General features: G+C 39.7%; 2 protein-coding genes across 3 annotated transcripts; one reads left to right on the top strand and one right to left on the bottom strand.

Annotated features, from left to right (window-relative positions):
• Positions 1–1,323: 1,323 nt before the first annotated feature.
• fam114a2 (family with sequence similarity 114 member A2) lies at positions 1,324–12,658 on the bottom strand. Of its 2 annotated transcripts, none has more exons than XM_040032552.1 (14): positions 12,396–12,658; positions 10,508–10,750; positions 9,768–9,867; positions 9,498–9,599; positions 8,899–9,014; positions 8,641–8,775; positions 8,296–8,460; positions 8,036–8,159; positions 7,868–7,953; positions 7,528–7,623; positions 7,269–7,393; positions 7,099–7,171; positions 3,926–3,979; positions 1,324–2,989 (listed from the first exon to the last, which is right to left on the bottom strand). In XM_040032552.1, the coding sequence occupies exons 2-14, from the start codon at positions 10,724–10,726 to the stop codon at positions 2,888–2,890; spliced, it is 1,497 nt and encodes a 498-aa protein (XP_039888486.1). In that variant the 5' UTR covers positions 10,727–10,750; positions 12,396–12,658; the 3' UTR covers positions 1,324–2,887. The 2 variants fall into 2 exon arrangements, with proteins under 2 accessions (XP_039888486.1, XP_039888487.1); XM_040032553.1 differs by having other exon boundaries at positions 8,899–8,999.
• Positions 12,659–13,226: 568 nt separating this feature from the next.
• LOC120734009 (microfibrillar-associated protein 3-like) lies at positions 13,227–16,919 on the top strand. Its single transcript, XM_040032556.1, has 3 exons — positions 13,227–13,329; positions 14,309–14,594; positions 15,976–16,919. The coding sequence occupies exons 2-3, from the start codon at positions 14,354–14,356 to the stop codon at positions 16,590–16,592; spliced, it is 858 nt and encodes a 285-aa protein (XP_039888490.1). The 5' UTR covers positions 13,227–13,329; positions 14,309–14,353; the 3' UTR covers positions 16,593–16,919.
• The last annotated feature ends 447 nt before the right edge of the window (positions 16,920–17,366 follow it).

Here is a 17,366-nt window from a genome sequence, read left to right as displayed (position 1 = left end):
GCTCCTTCCTCTTTGCGTTTATTAGGTGAGAACCTTCAAATGGGCACAGCGCCACCCATCGAACCGGAGAATATAAAGTGATAAGATGACATGCTGGGGTACATTTGTTTCCATTTTTGGATATTTTCATCTTTATTTATTTTTTTGCTTTCAAATATATTTTTACTTTGAATTCCCTAACATCTAGATGGTTTCACTTCAGACACTTCAGGATTACCTTTTAAAATTTTTGTTGTGCTTTAACTCAGATATTCATATATCAGTTTCAGTTTTATTTGTCATATGCAAGTTAGCACAGGGTCAACATTGCAATGAAATGTGTTTGACGAGCAGCAATCACTCAGCAGCATGATACAGTAGAAGAAAATATAATAAAATAAAATAAAATAATAAAGAAAATAGAAAAATAGTAAGGAGCAAATATTAGAGAGACATGGTAAAAGAGAAAAGATGACTAAATATATATGTATCTATAAATATAAATATATGTATCTATAAATATAAATATATGTACACTAGTGATTAAATAAGAAAATCTTGAAAAGAAATATGACGGGAGGGCAGATGGGATATTGCACAGGAATGAGCAGCAGAAAATTACAGTATCGCACTTTTAAATATAAATATCAATGACAATAAAGTGGAGTGACCAGTGCAGATTAAACAGAGTACTTGTGAAGCTGCAGGGTAGCTTCTGAGTGCTGTGTTGTGTGTGTTTAAGTGTTGTGGTTGAGGTGTGGTATGGCTTGGTGGTAAAAACTGTTTTTGAGTCTTGTAGTCACAAGGAGAACAGCTGATGTGCTGGGTGGCTGTGGTCCTTGATGATGCTGTGTGCTTTACGGAGGCATCACTGGAGATAAATGTCCTGAATGGCAGGAAGCCTCGTGCCAGTGATGTGCTCTGCTGCCTTCACCACCCTCTGTAGTGATTTACGGCTGCTGGCAGAGCAGCTTCCGTACCAAACTGTATATCAAACCAAGCATATATCTACTTCCTATAACATATACATTAATAAATTTCACTGGTAATCTAATTGTAATGTTGTAAACTGTGAAAGAGGTGCTTTTACATTGATCTGGATAATCCCTCCACCATAAGAACTATTTTCTACCAAAGACACAACCACAGTGAAAACAGTCAATTAGCCAGACTGAAAAATTGAAATGATAACTTCTATAAAGGATTAACAAAAAACACGTCTGGTTTCTCATCAGACCAAGGATTCTGGTAATTTAGTCACGAGAAGCCAAAGAAAGTATGTGCACACAAAAAAAGTCAAAAACCACTGACAACATGTAACCCTGCAATTTAAACACAAAAAGCTTGAAGGAAGCACATTTATTTGAATCTCATCTCAGTAATATGCCATAGCGTACAGTATATTGCTCCATATTACTCCGAAACCATAAATTTACATGCCCACAACACTCAGCTGTTAGCAGTCCTCTATCTTCTTGGCAGACAGAAGCTTTCGTGTTGGATATATGACAAAAGGGGAAAGCAGGCTTATAACACTGACACTTACAATCATCATGTTTGTATACCTCACTAATGAGTTTTATTCTGCTGTGCACTGCTTTTTTATTTCATTGATTGAAAAAAATTGATGAAACAATGGTTTTCTACATGGTACCTACAGGCTTTGGGGATGGACAGTAAGGACAAAGCAGACATGGAGTAAATTATAAGCTGTGGCAGGACAGGATGTTCAAACTTTTTTGATTGTCAACATTTGAGCTTGTACATTTTTGTACAAGAGGTAACCAATCAATATAAAGTTGGTTCAAAGGGAGTTTCAAGTTAAATGATAAACTGTACAGTATAAGAAAAATGAGGTTCATTTTGAATTTGTGAACAAAGCTGCTTAAAAAGAGACCAAAAATATAGAGCAGGAAATGAAAATAATACGTCCCTTTCAAGATTTATTATTCCATTTCTCCTAAACAAACTGCAACTCTGAATCTCAACTCAGCATCGCTTAAACATTTGGACGATTTCTTAAAGGTTTATTTAAAATGCTCTTACAGAATGCAAGGGCATTAATGTAAAATATTCAAGCTATGTGACCAGCTTGTTGGTCTTTTTTTTTTTTAAATGCTCCACAATTTTTCTATCAAATCTAGTAAAAGTGGTGCAGTGGTAAAAGAAATGTTGGCTCAAAGTCTTCTTTAAAAAAGAGACGTTTGATAGAACGAGTGCTGACATGTGATGGTGCAAAAGTTAAAATTGATATTGGCTGTAAATCTAGAAGGATGTGGGTTTAAAACAAAGGGAAAGAAAACTCCAAATATCATCCTTCAGTTGGCCACAGAGCAACAGAACTGTAGGCTTATCACATTCAGTCTGCCCCTGATTTAAGGACAAGTTGCCAAAAACTAAAATTATTGTGCGTCTTGAAGATTTTAGCAAACACACTTAGAGTCCAGCTGCTCCAGGACCAGCAATGATTTGCTTTGCAGTAAGAGTGAAGCCTCATGTCTACATCTTACCATTTATTTTGTTAAGATGTTCTTTTGGAAACAAGTTATCACTGGTTGGTATCCTGTATGAGATGCCTGAACTAAGTGAATGAATAACACCCAAGAAAAGGTAGTGTATTTTGTGCAATGAAAGTAAAAATTGTTCTGCGTTCATTATAAATCCACACTGTTCTTCTTCTTCTGTACGCCAATGACTTCATATAACATACAGTCCAAATAAACCAGCAATGCGCAGAAAGGTAACACTGTTTGACAAGAAAACATTTTCTCTCCTAATCTCAAAGTAGATTTTGTCTTGAGCTGAAAAACCAGACAACTTAAACATTTTAAAGATATGTCAGTTCTCTGCTGAGACTCTGAGCCCCAGCTTAGTGGCTGTAGTGGAGGTCAGAGGTCAGGTTAGCGGGTCACTGCTGCGTAAGCTGAACTCTCCTCTCGATGTGAGATATCTCCAGTATCGGCATAAGGAGCTGGAAGGCATCCTGGATGTAAGATGCACTGTTGGATGCCTGTGTGGGATTTAAAAAACAAAGAACACGTTAGTATCAATATCAATCTCCAAATGTCCATACTAATGTCTGTTAATCTATATGGGGTGCAATCATAAAGTTTTAAAACTCAAACTTCTACAAGCAGAGATCCTGATGAAGCAGGATGAAGTGGTGTGGAGGAACTAGCCAACCAATTTTAAATCAGCTTTTGCTTTTGGTCACACTTTGTATAAAACACCATAAAATCAAGTCTCAGCACAGTTTTCTCTGACTATTAGAACGTAGCTTTCGTGTTGAATAGCTGTTAATCTTCTCCTGACATCTAGTCATGTTTCAGTCATGAGCTGAAATAATGTTTCTTTGACAAAAGTCTTAATTTACTCTAATATCATTGTAGCACAGTCCTTGTCAAGACAACTAAAAGTTAAAGTGCTCTGAGCAGCAGATAAATAAATTGTTTTGTTTATTTTAGCTATAGTAAATATTTTTGATATACTTTTCTTACAATTAAGTAACAACGACAGTCAGATAACTGATTCTGTTCTGTTCTTCTGCTGAAGCAATGAGCTGATACGACTTCTTAGTTTTAAATTACAGCAAATGATTATATTGAGGTTTCTCCATAACCCTACTGGCTGGAAAAATCAGACATCTAAAGTAAGTCATCAGGAATTTTACAGACAACACAACTAAGATACAGACTAAATGAAGAAGGTTCGAGAATTGACCCCTGTGGGACACCAAATCAAATTTAAAAGGAAAGACGAGAACGCTTCTTGTTTTACACGAACGGACCTTTAACTGACATACTGAACTGCGAAGAATCCCAAAAGATGAGGATCTCTATAAAGTAGACAGTGCCAGAACCCCTGGTGTGTTGTATGTATTCGAAAAACAAAAACATTTTGGACAATTCATTAATGAACATATGTTGGCTGCAGTAATATGACAAACCTCTAAAAATACTCCTGTTATCAGGGGGTTGAGGACTTCTCCCTTTTCGTTTGACTGTAAAACAGAAAAAAATTAAATTAAAATGATCTCTCTGTGGAACAAAGAATTAGTGGTTTGGAAGAGAAAACACTGCAAAGAGAAGCATAAATTAGAGTTTGACATAAAAACAGAAAAATGTGGATGGAAACAAAATGATGAAGTTTGTGGCTAATGCAGATCTCCTTCTAAAATGATATTTATAATATAATAACTGTGAGACATCAGCTGAACTGCTTACTATGATTCCTTATCAACAGTGTGATAATATGAAGAAATAATAAACACGTGGAGGTCAGATTAACAATAAATGACATCAGTGAAAAATAAAACATCTGTTACTTTTAAGACTTTAAATTTACATAGTAAATATGAAAATCTAAGTGTGGTGGGACTAGGGATGGGTATCGTTTAGGTTTTATCCGATACCAGTGCCAAACCGGTACTTTTGAAACGGTGCTGGTGCTTAAACGGTGCTCGAACTGGTGCTTAAAGAATGGAGAACACAAAATTGGTCCAAAAACCTCTCATGTTCAGCTGTTTTTTTTGTAAAAAGATAACAGTGTTAGCCTTTTCTGCAGCTGTGGGGCATATACAGTGGGGCAAAAAAGTATTTAGTCAGCCACCGATTGTGCAAGTTCCCCCACTTAAAATGATGACAGAGGTCAGTAATTTGCACCAGAGGTACACTTCAACTGTGAGAGACAGAATGTGAAAAAAAAATCCATGAATTCACATGGTAGGATTTGTAAAGAATTTATTCGTAAATTAGGGTGGAAATAAGTATTTGGTCACCTCAAACAAGGAAAATCTCTGGCTCTCACAGACCTGTAACGTCTTCTGTAAGAAGCTTTTCTGTCCCCCACTCGTTACCTGTATGAATGGCACCTGTTTGAACTCATCATCTGTATAAAAGACACCTGTCCACAGCCTCAAACAGTCAGACTCCAAACTCTGCCATGGCCAAGACCAAAGAGCTTTCGAAGGACACCAGGAAAAGTATTGTAGACCTGCACCAGACTGGGAAGAGTGAATCTACAATAGGCAAGCAGCTTGGTGTGAAAAAATCAACTGTGGGAGCAATCATCAGAAAATGGAAGACATACAAGACCACTGATAATCTCCCTCGATCTGGGGCTCCACGCAAGATCTCATCCCGTGGGGTCAAAATGATCATGAGAACGGTGAGCAAAGATCCCAGAACCACACGGGGGGACCTGGTGAATGACCTGCAGAGAGCTGGGACCAAAGTAACAAAGGTCACCATCAGTAACACACTACAACGGCAGGGAATCAAATCCCGCAGTGCCAGACGTGTTCCGCTGCTGAAGCCAGTGCATGTCCAGGCCCGTCTGAAGTTTGCCAGAGAGCACATGGATGATACAGCAGAGGATTGGGAGAATGTCATGTGGTCAGATGAAACCAAAGTAGAACTTTTTGGTATAAACTCAACTCGTCGTGTTTGGAGGAAGACGAATACTGAGTTGCATCCCAAGAACACCATACCTACTGTGAAGCATGGGGGTGGAAACATCATGCTATGGGGCTGTTTTTCTGCCAAGGGGACAGGACGACTGATCCGTGTTAAGGACAGAATGATTGGGGCCATGTATCGTGAGATTTTGAGCCAAAACCTCCTTCCATCAGTGAGAACTTTGAAGATGAAACGAGGCTGGGTCTTCCAACATGACAATGATCCAAAACACACCGCCCGGGCAACAAAGGAGTGGCTCCGTAAGAAGCATTTGAAAGTCCTGGAGTGGCCTAGCCAGTCTCCAGACCTCAACCCCATAGAAAATCTGTGGCGGGAGTTGAAAGTCCGTGTTGCTCGGCAACAGCCCCAAAACATCACTGCTCTCGAGAAGATCTGCATGGAGGAATGGGCCAAAATACCAGCTACTGTGTGTGCAAACCTGGTAAAGACCTATAGTAAACGTTTGACCTCTGTTATTGCCAACAAAGGTTATGTTACAAAGTATTGAGTTGTATTTTTGTTATTGACCAAATACTTATTTTCCACCCTGATTTACGAATAAATTCTTTACAAATCCTACCATGTGGATTCATGGATTTTTTTTTCACATTCTGTCTCTCACAGTTGAAGTGTACCTCTGGTGCAAATTACTGACCTCTGTCATCATTTTAGGTGGGGGAACTTGCACAATCAGTGGCTGACTAAATACTTTTTTGCCCCACTGTATGGCATCACTCTTGGCTGGAAGCAGTGCTTAAACAACGGAAAAAACACAAACTTTGTCCAAAACCTCTCATGTTTAACTGTTTTCCACTTTTTCTTTGGTCATTTTAGCCTTTTTGGCCAGGGTGAAGGGAGTACCTGCCATCAAACAAGAGGACAGCCGCATGTAGCTATGATGATGTTTGCTAGTTCACCTTACGTGCATTAATGTAATAACGTGGTTAGCCTACTCAACGTAAATTACACTGGAACAACATTAAGCTACTCACGCAGAGAAGAACGGCTGCTGCTGCTGCCATCATCATCCGTCATCATTTTTGCTATACTGCCAGGGCTAGGGGCCAGGACTCTCCTCTTCGGGTTTTTGGGGGACGTTGCTAACTCCGGGTCCGATAACAGGCAACCCACCCGCAGTAGATGCGCTCGGTGTGAGGTCTCGCAGCAAGCTATCAAATACGGCGCATTTCTCGGCTTTTAAAAAGAAAACAACTCTATGCGTCGCCAGGTGTTTCATCGGATTTGAGGTGTTACCTCCTTTGCACTGTATCACAGTATCAGCTTAAAGCACTTGTTGCAGGCTGCTGAGTTTGCATATTTTGCTGTGAAGTACAGCCAGACTTTTGACCGCTTCGCCTTGGGCGTTTTTAATCTGTAGCTCTGCTCTAAAAGAACGTACGTACCTGGACCCGCCTACTATCCTCAGAAACGTAACATGATTGGCTAGAATCTAAAGTGTATCACAGCTCAGGAAAAAAAAGCACTGAATAAGCACCGAAATGTGCGCTGCTTTTCGGTCTGGTTACTACCGTTTATGTCAGAAACGGTGCCATCATGGCACCGGATACCAGTACCCATCCCTAGGTGGGACAAATGCTTTACAAGCATCAGGTATCGGTGACGCACTGACGTTAAAACAGATGGATAGGATCTTGAAACCTACCCCTGCTGCTGTCAGGCAGGAAGTAAACTTCTTGGACAGCAGTGAGATTTCTTTACACAGGACAACAGTTAACCTGAGAACAGACAGCATGACAAAGGTATACAGTTAATTAAAGTGCACAGAAAAAGTGAAATATCCCCACCCCTGAGTCCCCGCTCATGGTGTCTTACTGTGACAGGACGCTGGCCTCTGCACTGCCATTGGAGAAAAGGATCATCTCAGCCAGTTTGTGGAAAAGCTCGATGGATCTGGCCGTCAGCTCGGCCAGACTCCTGATAGCTGCAGCATGAACCTCCTGACAAGATTCAACACACACACCATTGCTACTTGGTCAAATCCTGCAGTCAAGTATTACCCTCAAACGTCCAATACTTGCAATGTCGGACACTGAAAAAAAAAAATTATGTTGATGATGTCAGTAAGACATACCTCCACACTATGCTTCTTCACATCCTCCTCATTTACATCTGTTTCCACATGCTGTTTGGTCAGCTCATTAATCAGGCTGGAGGAGCTCTTACAGGCCTGTTGGATGTTAGCAATCATACTTTAACAGGAAATTGGCGAGTTGAGAATTAGCAGTTACTGTAAATCAGAAAGTGCCCAGTCTAATAGATTTAAAAGCTGTGAGTGTATCTGACATATTTCTGTTACTTTTCCCATCAAATTAACGACAAGGGAGACAAGTTAAGGTCCTTGTAACATTTCGAATAATGAGTCAGAAACTGGCAGGAATATGATTCTGCACAGTGAATTGTTTGAGCTGTACCTTGCTGAGTTTGTCTGCAGTTGCAGAAACACTGAGGCCCTCCATGGCCTCCTTTAACTCCCTCTCAAACTCTAATCCGTCTTCATCTGCAATTAGAAATGCACCATCGTTTATTTCAGGTTCTTCTTGCAGCTGTGAAACTTTTATAGCTGATTTAAAAGACATTACCTTTACTCTCATCAACTTCCTCATCATCGAACTCCACCAGGGAGAAGGAGCTTTTGATTTGGTCGAGCTCATCTCTGAGCTCAACCAGCTCGTCTCCTGATAGAGTCAAGAGCACTGACTTCACCTACAGCACACGCAAGAGAAAATACACACAATGACGCCTTTACTAGATTCCCCTGAAATGTAAAGCATAGAAACAGTGTCTTTGTATGTTTTTAGCTACAGCAGAAGTGATATTTTGGCAGAGACTTTCATTGTACCTTTGACTCACTCTCTCGAGACAGAATCTCCAGAGCTTCAAGGTGTGACAGACCCTGAAATTCATCAAACAGCATCCCGTAGTGAGCGACCACCTTCTTGTCTGAATTTGCCGAGTCTTTGTCTGCTGACTGCAGCTCCTCTCGCTCCTTCGCCTCCCTCAGCACCTGAGAAACAAAGAGTGACAGAGTTGAGAGAGTGTGACACATGAAAGGGACACGGCTCCAGAAATCTATGTCAGCCACTAAGCTTTGAAGTCTTCATATATATATATATATGTTCCCTCTTGTCCATTAAGTTTGAGTGAGATTTTAGGATTTTAGCTTGTTTTTGTATTTACTACCTACCTGAGAGAGAGTGGCGTTCCGTCTCATCAGTCCTTTGGTCTTTTTAAAGCCAGGATCACCTTCTGCTATCACATCCATCGTCTTCTTCCCGATGAACTCAAGAGCATCTAGACCTCCTGTTATCACCGTCTTACCCTGTGAGGAAGCCCAGTTTAAACTTTTCTTTAAAATGTGAGCTAAAATAAATTCCTAACTTTTGTCAGGTGAGAACAGTCGCACCAACACACAGGTGCTCTCTGGTTTTAAGCATCAGCTTACCGTGCTCTGGACGACGCTACTGAGTGACGACAACATTCCCATCGCACTTCCCACTGCTGACGATTCATCTACTGCTTTGTCGGGCTCCATGCTGGTGCCATCTACAGGAGAAGACACTAACGACATAAAAATCCACGTCCAAGGATTACACGAGAGAAAAAAAAAGATAATTAAAATGGGTCAATTCAATTAATTTCATTTTCATTTGGACAAATCTTTCCTTCACAAAGCTATGGGACTTGAAGGAACTCAGTAGCCTAAAGATGTTTAAATCAAAATAAAAGTAAAACTCTTAATTTGCTGCTGTAACATCAGAAACGGAGTACTAAAGCAAATATATCCACTTAACAATCTACAGGATCAACAATTTCCTGCCAGCTCTCGTCTTATCTGAAGTACCGGTGTTGCATTTTGCTTTTATATTAATTGTTGATGTGATCAACATCTGATTGGTTCATTAGCAGCAGATGAAAAGTCAAATCAAATGTGCCCATTAAAGTGTTTTGATACATCTTGATCATCTTGACTGGAGAGCCTGGCTTTATTGATCCTCCAGGTTCTAACAAACATTTTTCATATTCACAATAATGTGGCCTTACCCTTCTGTTTCTCTTCTTCCTCCACCTGAGCTGACAGTTCGGTTGGACTGGGGATTCCCAGTGATGTCTCAGCCTTCTCGATCACCTGAGTGATACCTTGGCCTAAACAGACAGAAGACATCAGTACATATAGCCGAAGCTTTAACAGTAACAGACTGAAAAAGGCCAAAGCAAGACTACGTTTAAACAACAAATGGCTTGGTGTTGTACTATTTTTCAGAGGAGCAAACTGTGTACTTCTAAAGACTGAGTGATGTGTTGGATACTCACCCACAGTGGTCACAGTAGCTGTTGCTGTGGATAAGATGGATTTGCCCCAGCTGCCCCAGTAACCCCAGCCACCCTGAGACACGGTCGACTGATTGGATGTCTGAGAATGAGGACAGAAGGATAAAGAAGAAAAGACACAAAACAGATGTTGCGAATGAGTAAAACAGAAAGATGACTTCAACAAATGCCTTTTAGTGGTTTCACAGAAAACCATTAAAGATTATGACAAACGCAGCTTGTTTAAAACTTACATTTCACACAAGAATAACTATCCAACACATCAGACCATTTAGTCTAAGCCCATTAGGTTGTTAAATGATCCAATAGATAATTTGATGACATCGCACATCAGCAGGGTCATTAAGAATCTCATGTGAAAGTGTTATTGCACCCACGCTCATCAGGTATCACACTTCCCTGTGAGATAGCTTTACAGTGTCAACGACCAAACACACAAGCTTCTTTTGAAGATGTTTATGTGACATGATATGTTCTGGGAGGCAGAAATATACTTTTATTCAAGTGGGAAATTTCAGTGTGTTTGTGTTTTTTTTAAGTGCACTTTAATGAGTAAGGTGAGATTACTTTTGTTGACGTTTGCACAAAATCTTAACACAAATATCAGGCTATTGACATGCAGGATGAAAAAGAAGTCATGATGGAAATTATGGCTTCAGCTCTTCTCTTTTTGCAATCATCTTTAGTTCTTCGAGTATGAGCAGTACTTCAATTTCTACTACCTCTGCTGGCTGCTCATCCTCTTTTGGAGTCTCCTGAACTTTGTCCGCAGCCTGGGTTTCTGGCCTCCTCCTGGCTTTTCTCGTCGGAGCTACATCAGTGGAGATGTCAGGTGTGGATGGAGAGGAGCTGTCAGGGGTTCGAGCGGGAGAGACATTCTGCTTTTCCGGCGCTGCCTCTGCACCCTCGGCTGCTGCACAAGAAGCTTCACTGTCTGACATGTTACCAAATGTCTCAGTGCATACCTGGAAAGAAAGAGGAGAAAAAAAAGGCACTGCATAAACTCTGGCAATAAACAAAATGATTTGCTTGTTGCTTTGGATAGTAGCGGAAATGCCAGGTACTGGTTTGTAGTCAACTCTCTTGTGCACTTCTCACCTCATCACGTGTCAGTCAACCTTTCAACTGAGTCAGTCAACTTCACTTGTCAGTTTAATTTTTTTGTTTAATTATTATTATTATTATTATTATTATTAATAGTAGTAGTAGTAGTAGTAGTAGTAATGATAGCAGTAGTAGTATTCAGTTTCAATCATGAGTAAATTCAGTTCACCTCCCAGAGGAGTCCGGGTTCTTTTCTTTTTTTCCACACTAACTTAAGCACATTAAAAAAGTACTGAAAATTTTACCTTCATATTATGAATATTTTCAAATTAAAAGTCCCTTGATGTACATGGGCTGGGATTTCAATTTGTGTTACTTTTTCAGAATTTTTAAACCTTCATAACTTTATAAGTTTTTACAGTTAAAAAGAAAAAAACAAAACAAAAAACCCAACGACACTTAAACTTGGATAAGATCTGCAATCGAAACATTTCAACAAAATCACAGCTTCAAATTCAGGATTTTATCAAAATGTGCGTACAAAAGAAATGAAAAAAGAAAAGAAAGGTAGAAAAAAAGAGAGACCTTTTATATGAAATTAACTGTTTTAAGCAACCATCTATCCCACATAGTGATACAACCCAGATAATTTCACCCAAAATGCAGTTCTACCAACTTTTACCCAAATGATAAGATAATGAGAAAACATTTCAAACGTCCAGGATACCGATAACATTTCAATTTCTCTATGTCACGAAAACGAAATATGGGGGGGGGGGTGATACATTCTAATGTCAGGGAGATAATCACTAATTTCAAAAGACTTACTCTTAAAACAGTGACTCCAGTAAATCAAACTTGTGAGGGAATCTCTGCGTCTTTTCATAAAAGCAGAAATATTTTGACTGGGGCTTCACAAGAGGAAGAAACACTACATACCGCTCTGTTCATAAACTGTTCTACTCATAAAAACGAGGTGCACTAAATGTTTCTTTAGCTTAGCCCTTAACCAAGGCTTTAACCAAGTCTAAAGAGATGTATTTTCTTATGGGTTTGAAGCAGAAGCTTTTCACATCTCCAAGCGTTAAATCGTGGAGCTGTCAGGACAAATCTAATTATTCTTACAATATGAGATTAATGCATTAATCCGACTTTGCATTGCTTTTAGCTATCCATGGGAGCTGGAGGTAGTGATGCTGAATCATATATAAGTACATAGAAAGTCCAAAGTGGCAAAGAAAACAATCATCGCACAGAAGAAAAAGTAGGAGTCTGTACAAGTATAAAGATAAACCATAAAAATGTGTGTGTCACGTTTTCTTGTAGTCCGTGGTAATAGTTTAGCGCTGGGATCAATACGTACTGGATGTTTACTGGATTTACTGTTAAGTTCTCCCTTTCAAAACGCTTGCTAACAGTTTAGGAGAACATCTAGTTCGTGTCTTGCAAGTATCCTTTACACGAGCGTCAGCTGTTTTTCTAGCATCGACTGCTGGTTCAACTATAATAAACTAATAATTTAATGAGAAAAAACAAGCTAACTTAAGTTCCTTGCTATTAACTCACCTTTTCTCCTGCTCAGCTGTCAAAGTCGTAATGTTAGCAGGTGACGTTAGCTCAATCAGCTAATAGTTCCAGTAGTTTCCGCTTCCAAATTAAAAATAAGAACCGCCTTTTATTGTTTCGGTTTGCACTTTAATATCTACACCTTTAGCAACTTCTAGTTTTCTGACAAACACTTTAATGGCTCAGGTTTTCGTGCTGTGGTTTTTCCACCCGGATTAGCCACGTCATATTTTGTTTTCAAAGTCTAGCTGTTAGCCACAATGAAAAACACGAATTCCTGTTATTCTCTTCAAAATAAAAGTATGTAGCACATTGATGCTCACAAATTGACTGTAACGTCAAACGTATTAATCTTTATAGAAGAGAAAAAAACAAATGTGCTCAAAGTTTAATTTACAAAAAGTACAAACTCGAACCGAAAAGTTAGGTTAGTAGTTTAGGGTTCAGTTTTTGCAATATTATTTTGAAATGAATCAGTCCCATTAGGGGGTCTGTCGTCCTGGATTAAAAAAAGAAAACAAGACTTCCGGAAACGTCAAAATAAAATGCGCTTAGTTAATGTATTGCTACTTTAATAATAATAATAATAATAATAATAATAATAATGTTTAATTCTAACAACAATATATAAATACAAATGACTATTATATCCCTTGTTATTACTTATTGAAAAAAAATTGAGAAACACGATTAAAGATAAAAACTGCTAATGAATCATTGAATAAATAACAAAACGTTCAGTACATAAACTGTTTGACTTAGATTATTTCTTATAAATCGTGTAAAAATGTAAAATAAATAAATAGGCGACAGTGACGTGATCTCATCTACCTGCATGGAAGAGTTGACAGAAAACCACGCCCAGTCACTCATACCTGTACTAGGAAGTGAATGGATCGGATGGATTGTGCTTCCTTGGCTGTCACACTTCAAGGTAAATTACTAAAATAATTGTAAAACTTCACACTGCAGGCGAAAGCGCATCAAATCCGACTTTTTTGACCCTATGCGACCCATATCCGATCATGGTATGACGGTGTGAACAGCACAAATCCGATATTTTCACATCCGACCCGGGTCACTTTCGTATGTGGTACTGAATCCCATACATATCTGATGTTTTTTGCCACTTGCTGATGGTGGATTTGGCTGCCTTGGTTTCTGTGGGCAACAGGTGGGAATTTGAATGGTTTTAGTTCGAAAACCATTATCGTGCCTGGGACGCTAGTGCGGTAACAAGAACCAGTTTGTTATTTAATCAAGCTGTGTCTGACCTATGTTATATTTCTGTTTAAAACTCGGTGTATTATAGCACCACAGTACCTTTTACTGATACTTTCAGTCTGTAAACGAATTAAGGAATTGCCCACTTTTCTGATAATTTATTCTGAATTGTTAGTTTAGCGCACTCATTAAGCATCACTGTAAATGTGCCTCACGCCTGTCCCGTTCGCCGTATACTTAATGTAATAACTGAGATTTCTTTTCAGTACACTTACACAGGGTTCAGAAAAGATAGATTAAAAAAAAAATGAGCTAAAAGTGACGTCAGAACAAAATTATAATGTTATTCAAATAAAAGGGTGATGATTTTGTAATTTAAATGTTGGGACATGGAGAAAAATGAGATCAAGAATTCAACAAAGTGCTCTGAAAAAAAAAAAGATTAAGAAACAAACAACCAAAAAAAAAAAACCTCACTGGAAGAAGAGCTTAAACACAACATTTAAACTCAAATGATTTCCTTTTAATTAAAATTGTCCTGTAAAGGTTTTATGTCCTGATGATTACTGCATAAAATACTAATATACTAAACATTCAAATTTATGAAATGCAGACATTATAAAGACACTAAAGAGCTAAGTCATATGACGCTACATCAGATTTGACCGTTGACTTTTCCTGTTTTGCAGGTTTGTCTCGTCCCAATGTGAGCTGAACCTGTGGCTCTTTTCAACATGTTTTTGCCTCCTAATCCTCACCTCTCTCACTGGCTCGCCACATTCTTACTGCTCAATTGCTGGAAAGCAGGTGGAGCTCACAATGGGTCAGAGGTGGTGACCTCAATGCAGCGGGCTAGCATCCCACTCATCGTGGTGAAGGAGGGGTCGAGCATGCTGATTACGTGTAACGTGACCGGGACCCATGATAACATCAGCTGGTACAACTCTAAAGGACCCCTGCAGGGTGACGATGCAGGTAGGACGAGGAAATGAAGCAGCGAGCTTTTGATCAGCTTCGAGTTCTTTTCGTCCTGCATGGCTTTTTTTTTATTTTTATCTGAAAGCAATCAAATGAACTGAAAAACATACTTTCAGAGTTAGTGCTCATGCTGATATTTCAGTGGCATTTAATTCTGAAAGTGGAAAAAAAGGTTTTATGTAAAGTAAGACACATAAGCACTGCCTTTCAACCAGCATATCAATCACTTAGTCAATCATTGTTACTGTTTTTACCATGAATAATACTTTAGTCACAAACAGTATGTGGAAAAAGGAAGTATGCTTCATTTCATATATAACATTTTGTGTGTTCAGACACTGAAAACTACGGAAGAGGATTAGGGCCACTGGAAAAAAAATCTGAGATTAAAGTCAGAATTCTGAGAAAAAAGTCAGAATTCTGACTTTTTTCTCAGAATTCAGGAAAAGAAGAAAAAAAAAGACGTACCCACTTAGTGGCCCTAATCCTCTTCCGTAGAAACCCCCCTGCTGGCCTACACTATGTGACACACTGTATCATTATTTATCTAACACAAACTGCAGAAGCAGTGTGTGATGAATTAAGTACATCTCATGATTCAGTAGTTTGCTGAACCACCTTTAACAGAAATAAATTGAAGGTCCGTTCATAGCAGTTTAGTCCGGTTGAGGTCCGGGCTTTGGCCGGGCCTGTGCAACTTGTGGATTTGCTGCTGTGCTTAGGATCATTGTCCTGTTGCATGAGCCAGTTTTGGCCTAGTTTTAGCTGTCAAACAGTTGGCCTTTAGCAAACAGTTAGTGTGAGGTGTTTAACAAAAATCAAATACAGCTTATCAGCACAAACATGATGCTGGGTATTATTGCCAAACACCTCCACGTTGGCCTCGTCTGTCTAAAGGACATTGTTCCCGAAGTCTTTGAGTCTGTTCAGATGTAACTTTGCAAACCTAACTCGTGCTGCCATTTTAATAATTGGACTTCCATGAATTTTAACATAATATCCCGATGTGCTATAATGTGTTACACGATGTTGTATTTAAATAATTGTAGACCCAGGACACTGGCATTGAATAAAACCACCTTCTGTATTTGTACACTTGTTACCATGTCACCAAAAGGTCTCTGTAGGTATTTTAATTTTCAAATACTAAAGAAATCCAGAAATTGTCATTCTGGTTGACTTGCTGAACTATTTGTCAGCAGGTGACAGAGATGTGTACTGATTAGAGTTTGGAGAAAAAGAATGACTGCCTTCTATTTCTTGTCTTTGACAAATTGCCTTAGGTAATGCTGCTGATTAAGGAGATGAAGGAGATTTGAACGTTTTAATGAGAAACTTTGTGGTAAAAGTAAAAATGTGTTGTGCGTTATTGCCACAGGTGGAAGGTGGCAGATTCAAGAAGAAGGCATCCTGAACATCACCGAGGTCTTGTTTGAGGACCGTGGCAGCTACACCTGCGTTGCCTCGAGCGCCAGCGGCGGCACCCAAAACTACACGGTGACTCTTCGCGTTGCCTACTCTGACAGTGGCTTGGGGCTGCATTTCGTCGTTGTGTGCCTGGTGGCCTTCACCATCACCATGATCCTCAACGTGGCCCGCCTGTGCATGGTCAGCAGCCACCTCAAGGAGATGGAGAGGGTCATCAATGAGTTCTTCCGGACAGAGGGCACAGAGAAGCTGCAGAAGGCATTCGAGGTTGCCAAGAGCATCCCCATTGTCACTTCAGCCAAGACGGTGGAGCTCGCCAAGGTCACGCAGTTCAAAACTATGGAGTTTGCCCGTCACATCGAGGAGCTGGCCCGCAGCGTGCCTTTGCCGCCACTCATCCTAAACTGCCGGGCGGTGGTAGAGGAGACGGGGGAGACCAGGAGCCCTGCGTCAGAACACATAGAGTCGGCTGTGGCGAAAGGGAACAGACAGATTACTGCCCCCCCCCAACCCCGACAAGGATGGAGAGGAGCAGGCACTGCTTTCAAGCAAAGGGCAAAGGAATGATGGAGGTGGTGACTACGTCAAAGTGTCTGTCCATACAGCTTCTGAGAAGACCGTCAGTGAGGATAGAGGACCCGCTGATGTGCTCCCACCAGGCACACTAACATCTGTGTGATATAAGTAATGTGAATCCCATCAAAAACTAATTTCTGATTGCAAATTAGTGATCAAGAAATTGTTAAATTGTGCAGCTGATTATTAGATAACATTCTTATCTCCTTCCTTTCTTATTTAATTGTGTCACCAAGTCTTGTATTGAAACATCTTGTTTATGATAAGTTATGAATTCATCTGTGGACATTAAAATACTGTTTTCCTTCCTGCTTAAAACTGAATTTCCTTCATTTTGCACATCTATTCCTACGTTATGCTTGCAGTAATCTCCCTTTTTGCACATGATGCAACACACACACACAAACACACACTAACGTTTGTTTAATTAGTGATGATGAGGAAAGTGCAAAAGGTGCAGCTTTGTTCTCAAGAATCAAAAGCTGTTTCCTAACAGTTCCTCGGTCTCATTTTGCCTCAGTTTGATACAGCAGAGAATAGTATTTTTTTTTCCTCCTTTACCCTCCTGAATATATTGTATTCCTATTTTTTTCAACCCTGCGTGTTGGCTCACCTTTAACTTTGCCTTCTTTGAGTTTTTCTGCACACAGCCGATGAAGCAGCAAGCGCTCATTATCCTCTTTCAGATATCATTTGCTGCTCTTCACTTGCGTTCGCTTTGACAGTCAGTGAGCTTCCACAGAGCAAAATGCTGCAATGAAATGT

Source organism: Simochromis diagramma, unplaced genomic scaffold (genome assembly GCF_900408965.1).
Source record: "Simochromis diagramma unplaced genomic scaffold, fSimDia1.1 OVJJ01000216.1, whole genome shotgun sequence".
Taxonomy (NCBI): Eukaryota; Metazoa; Chordata; class Actinopteri; order Cichliformes; family Cichlidae; genus Simochromis; species Simochromis diagramma.
The sequence above is the reverse complement of the archived record's forward strand: the minus strand, read 5'-3'. Positions and strand labels throughout refer to the sequence as shown.

Excerpts from the sequence above, each read along its gene's own strand:
- fam114a2 (XM_040032552.1), bottom strand. The coding sequence starts at position 10,726 with ATGTCAGACAGTGAAGCTTCTTGTGCAGCAGCCGAGGGTGCAGAGGCA. Across the intron at positions 8,461-8,640 it reads GGAACGCCACTCTCTCTCAG|GTGCTGAGGGAGGCGAAGGA; the intron begins GTAGGTAGTAAA and ends TTTGTTTCTCAG. Across the intron at positions 7,624-7,867 it reads CTGCAGACAAACTCAGCAAG|GCCTGTAAGAGCTCCTCCAG; the intron begins GTACAGCTCAAA and ends AACATCCAACAG.
- LOC120734009 (XM_040032556.1), top strand. The coding sequence starts at position 14,354 with ATGTTTTTGCCTCCTAATCCTCACCTCTCTCACTGGCTCGCCACATTC. Across the intron at positions 14,595-15,975 it reads CCTGCAGGGTGACGATGCAG|GTGGAAGGTGGCAGATTCAA; the intron begins GTAGGACGAGGA and ends TTATTGCCACAG.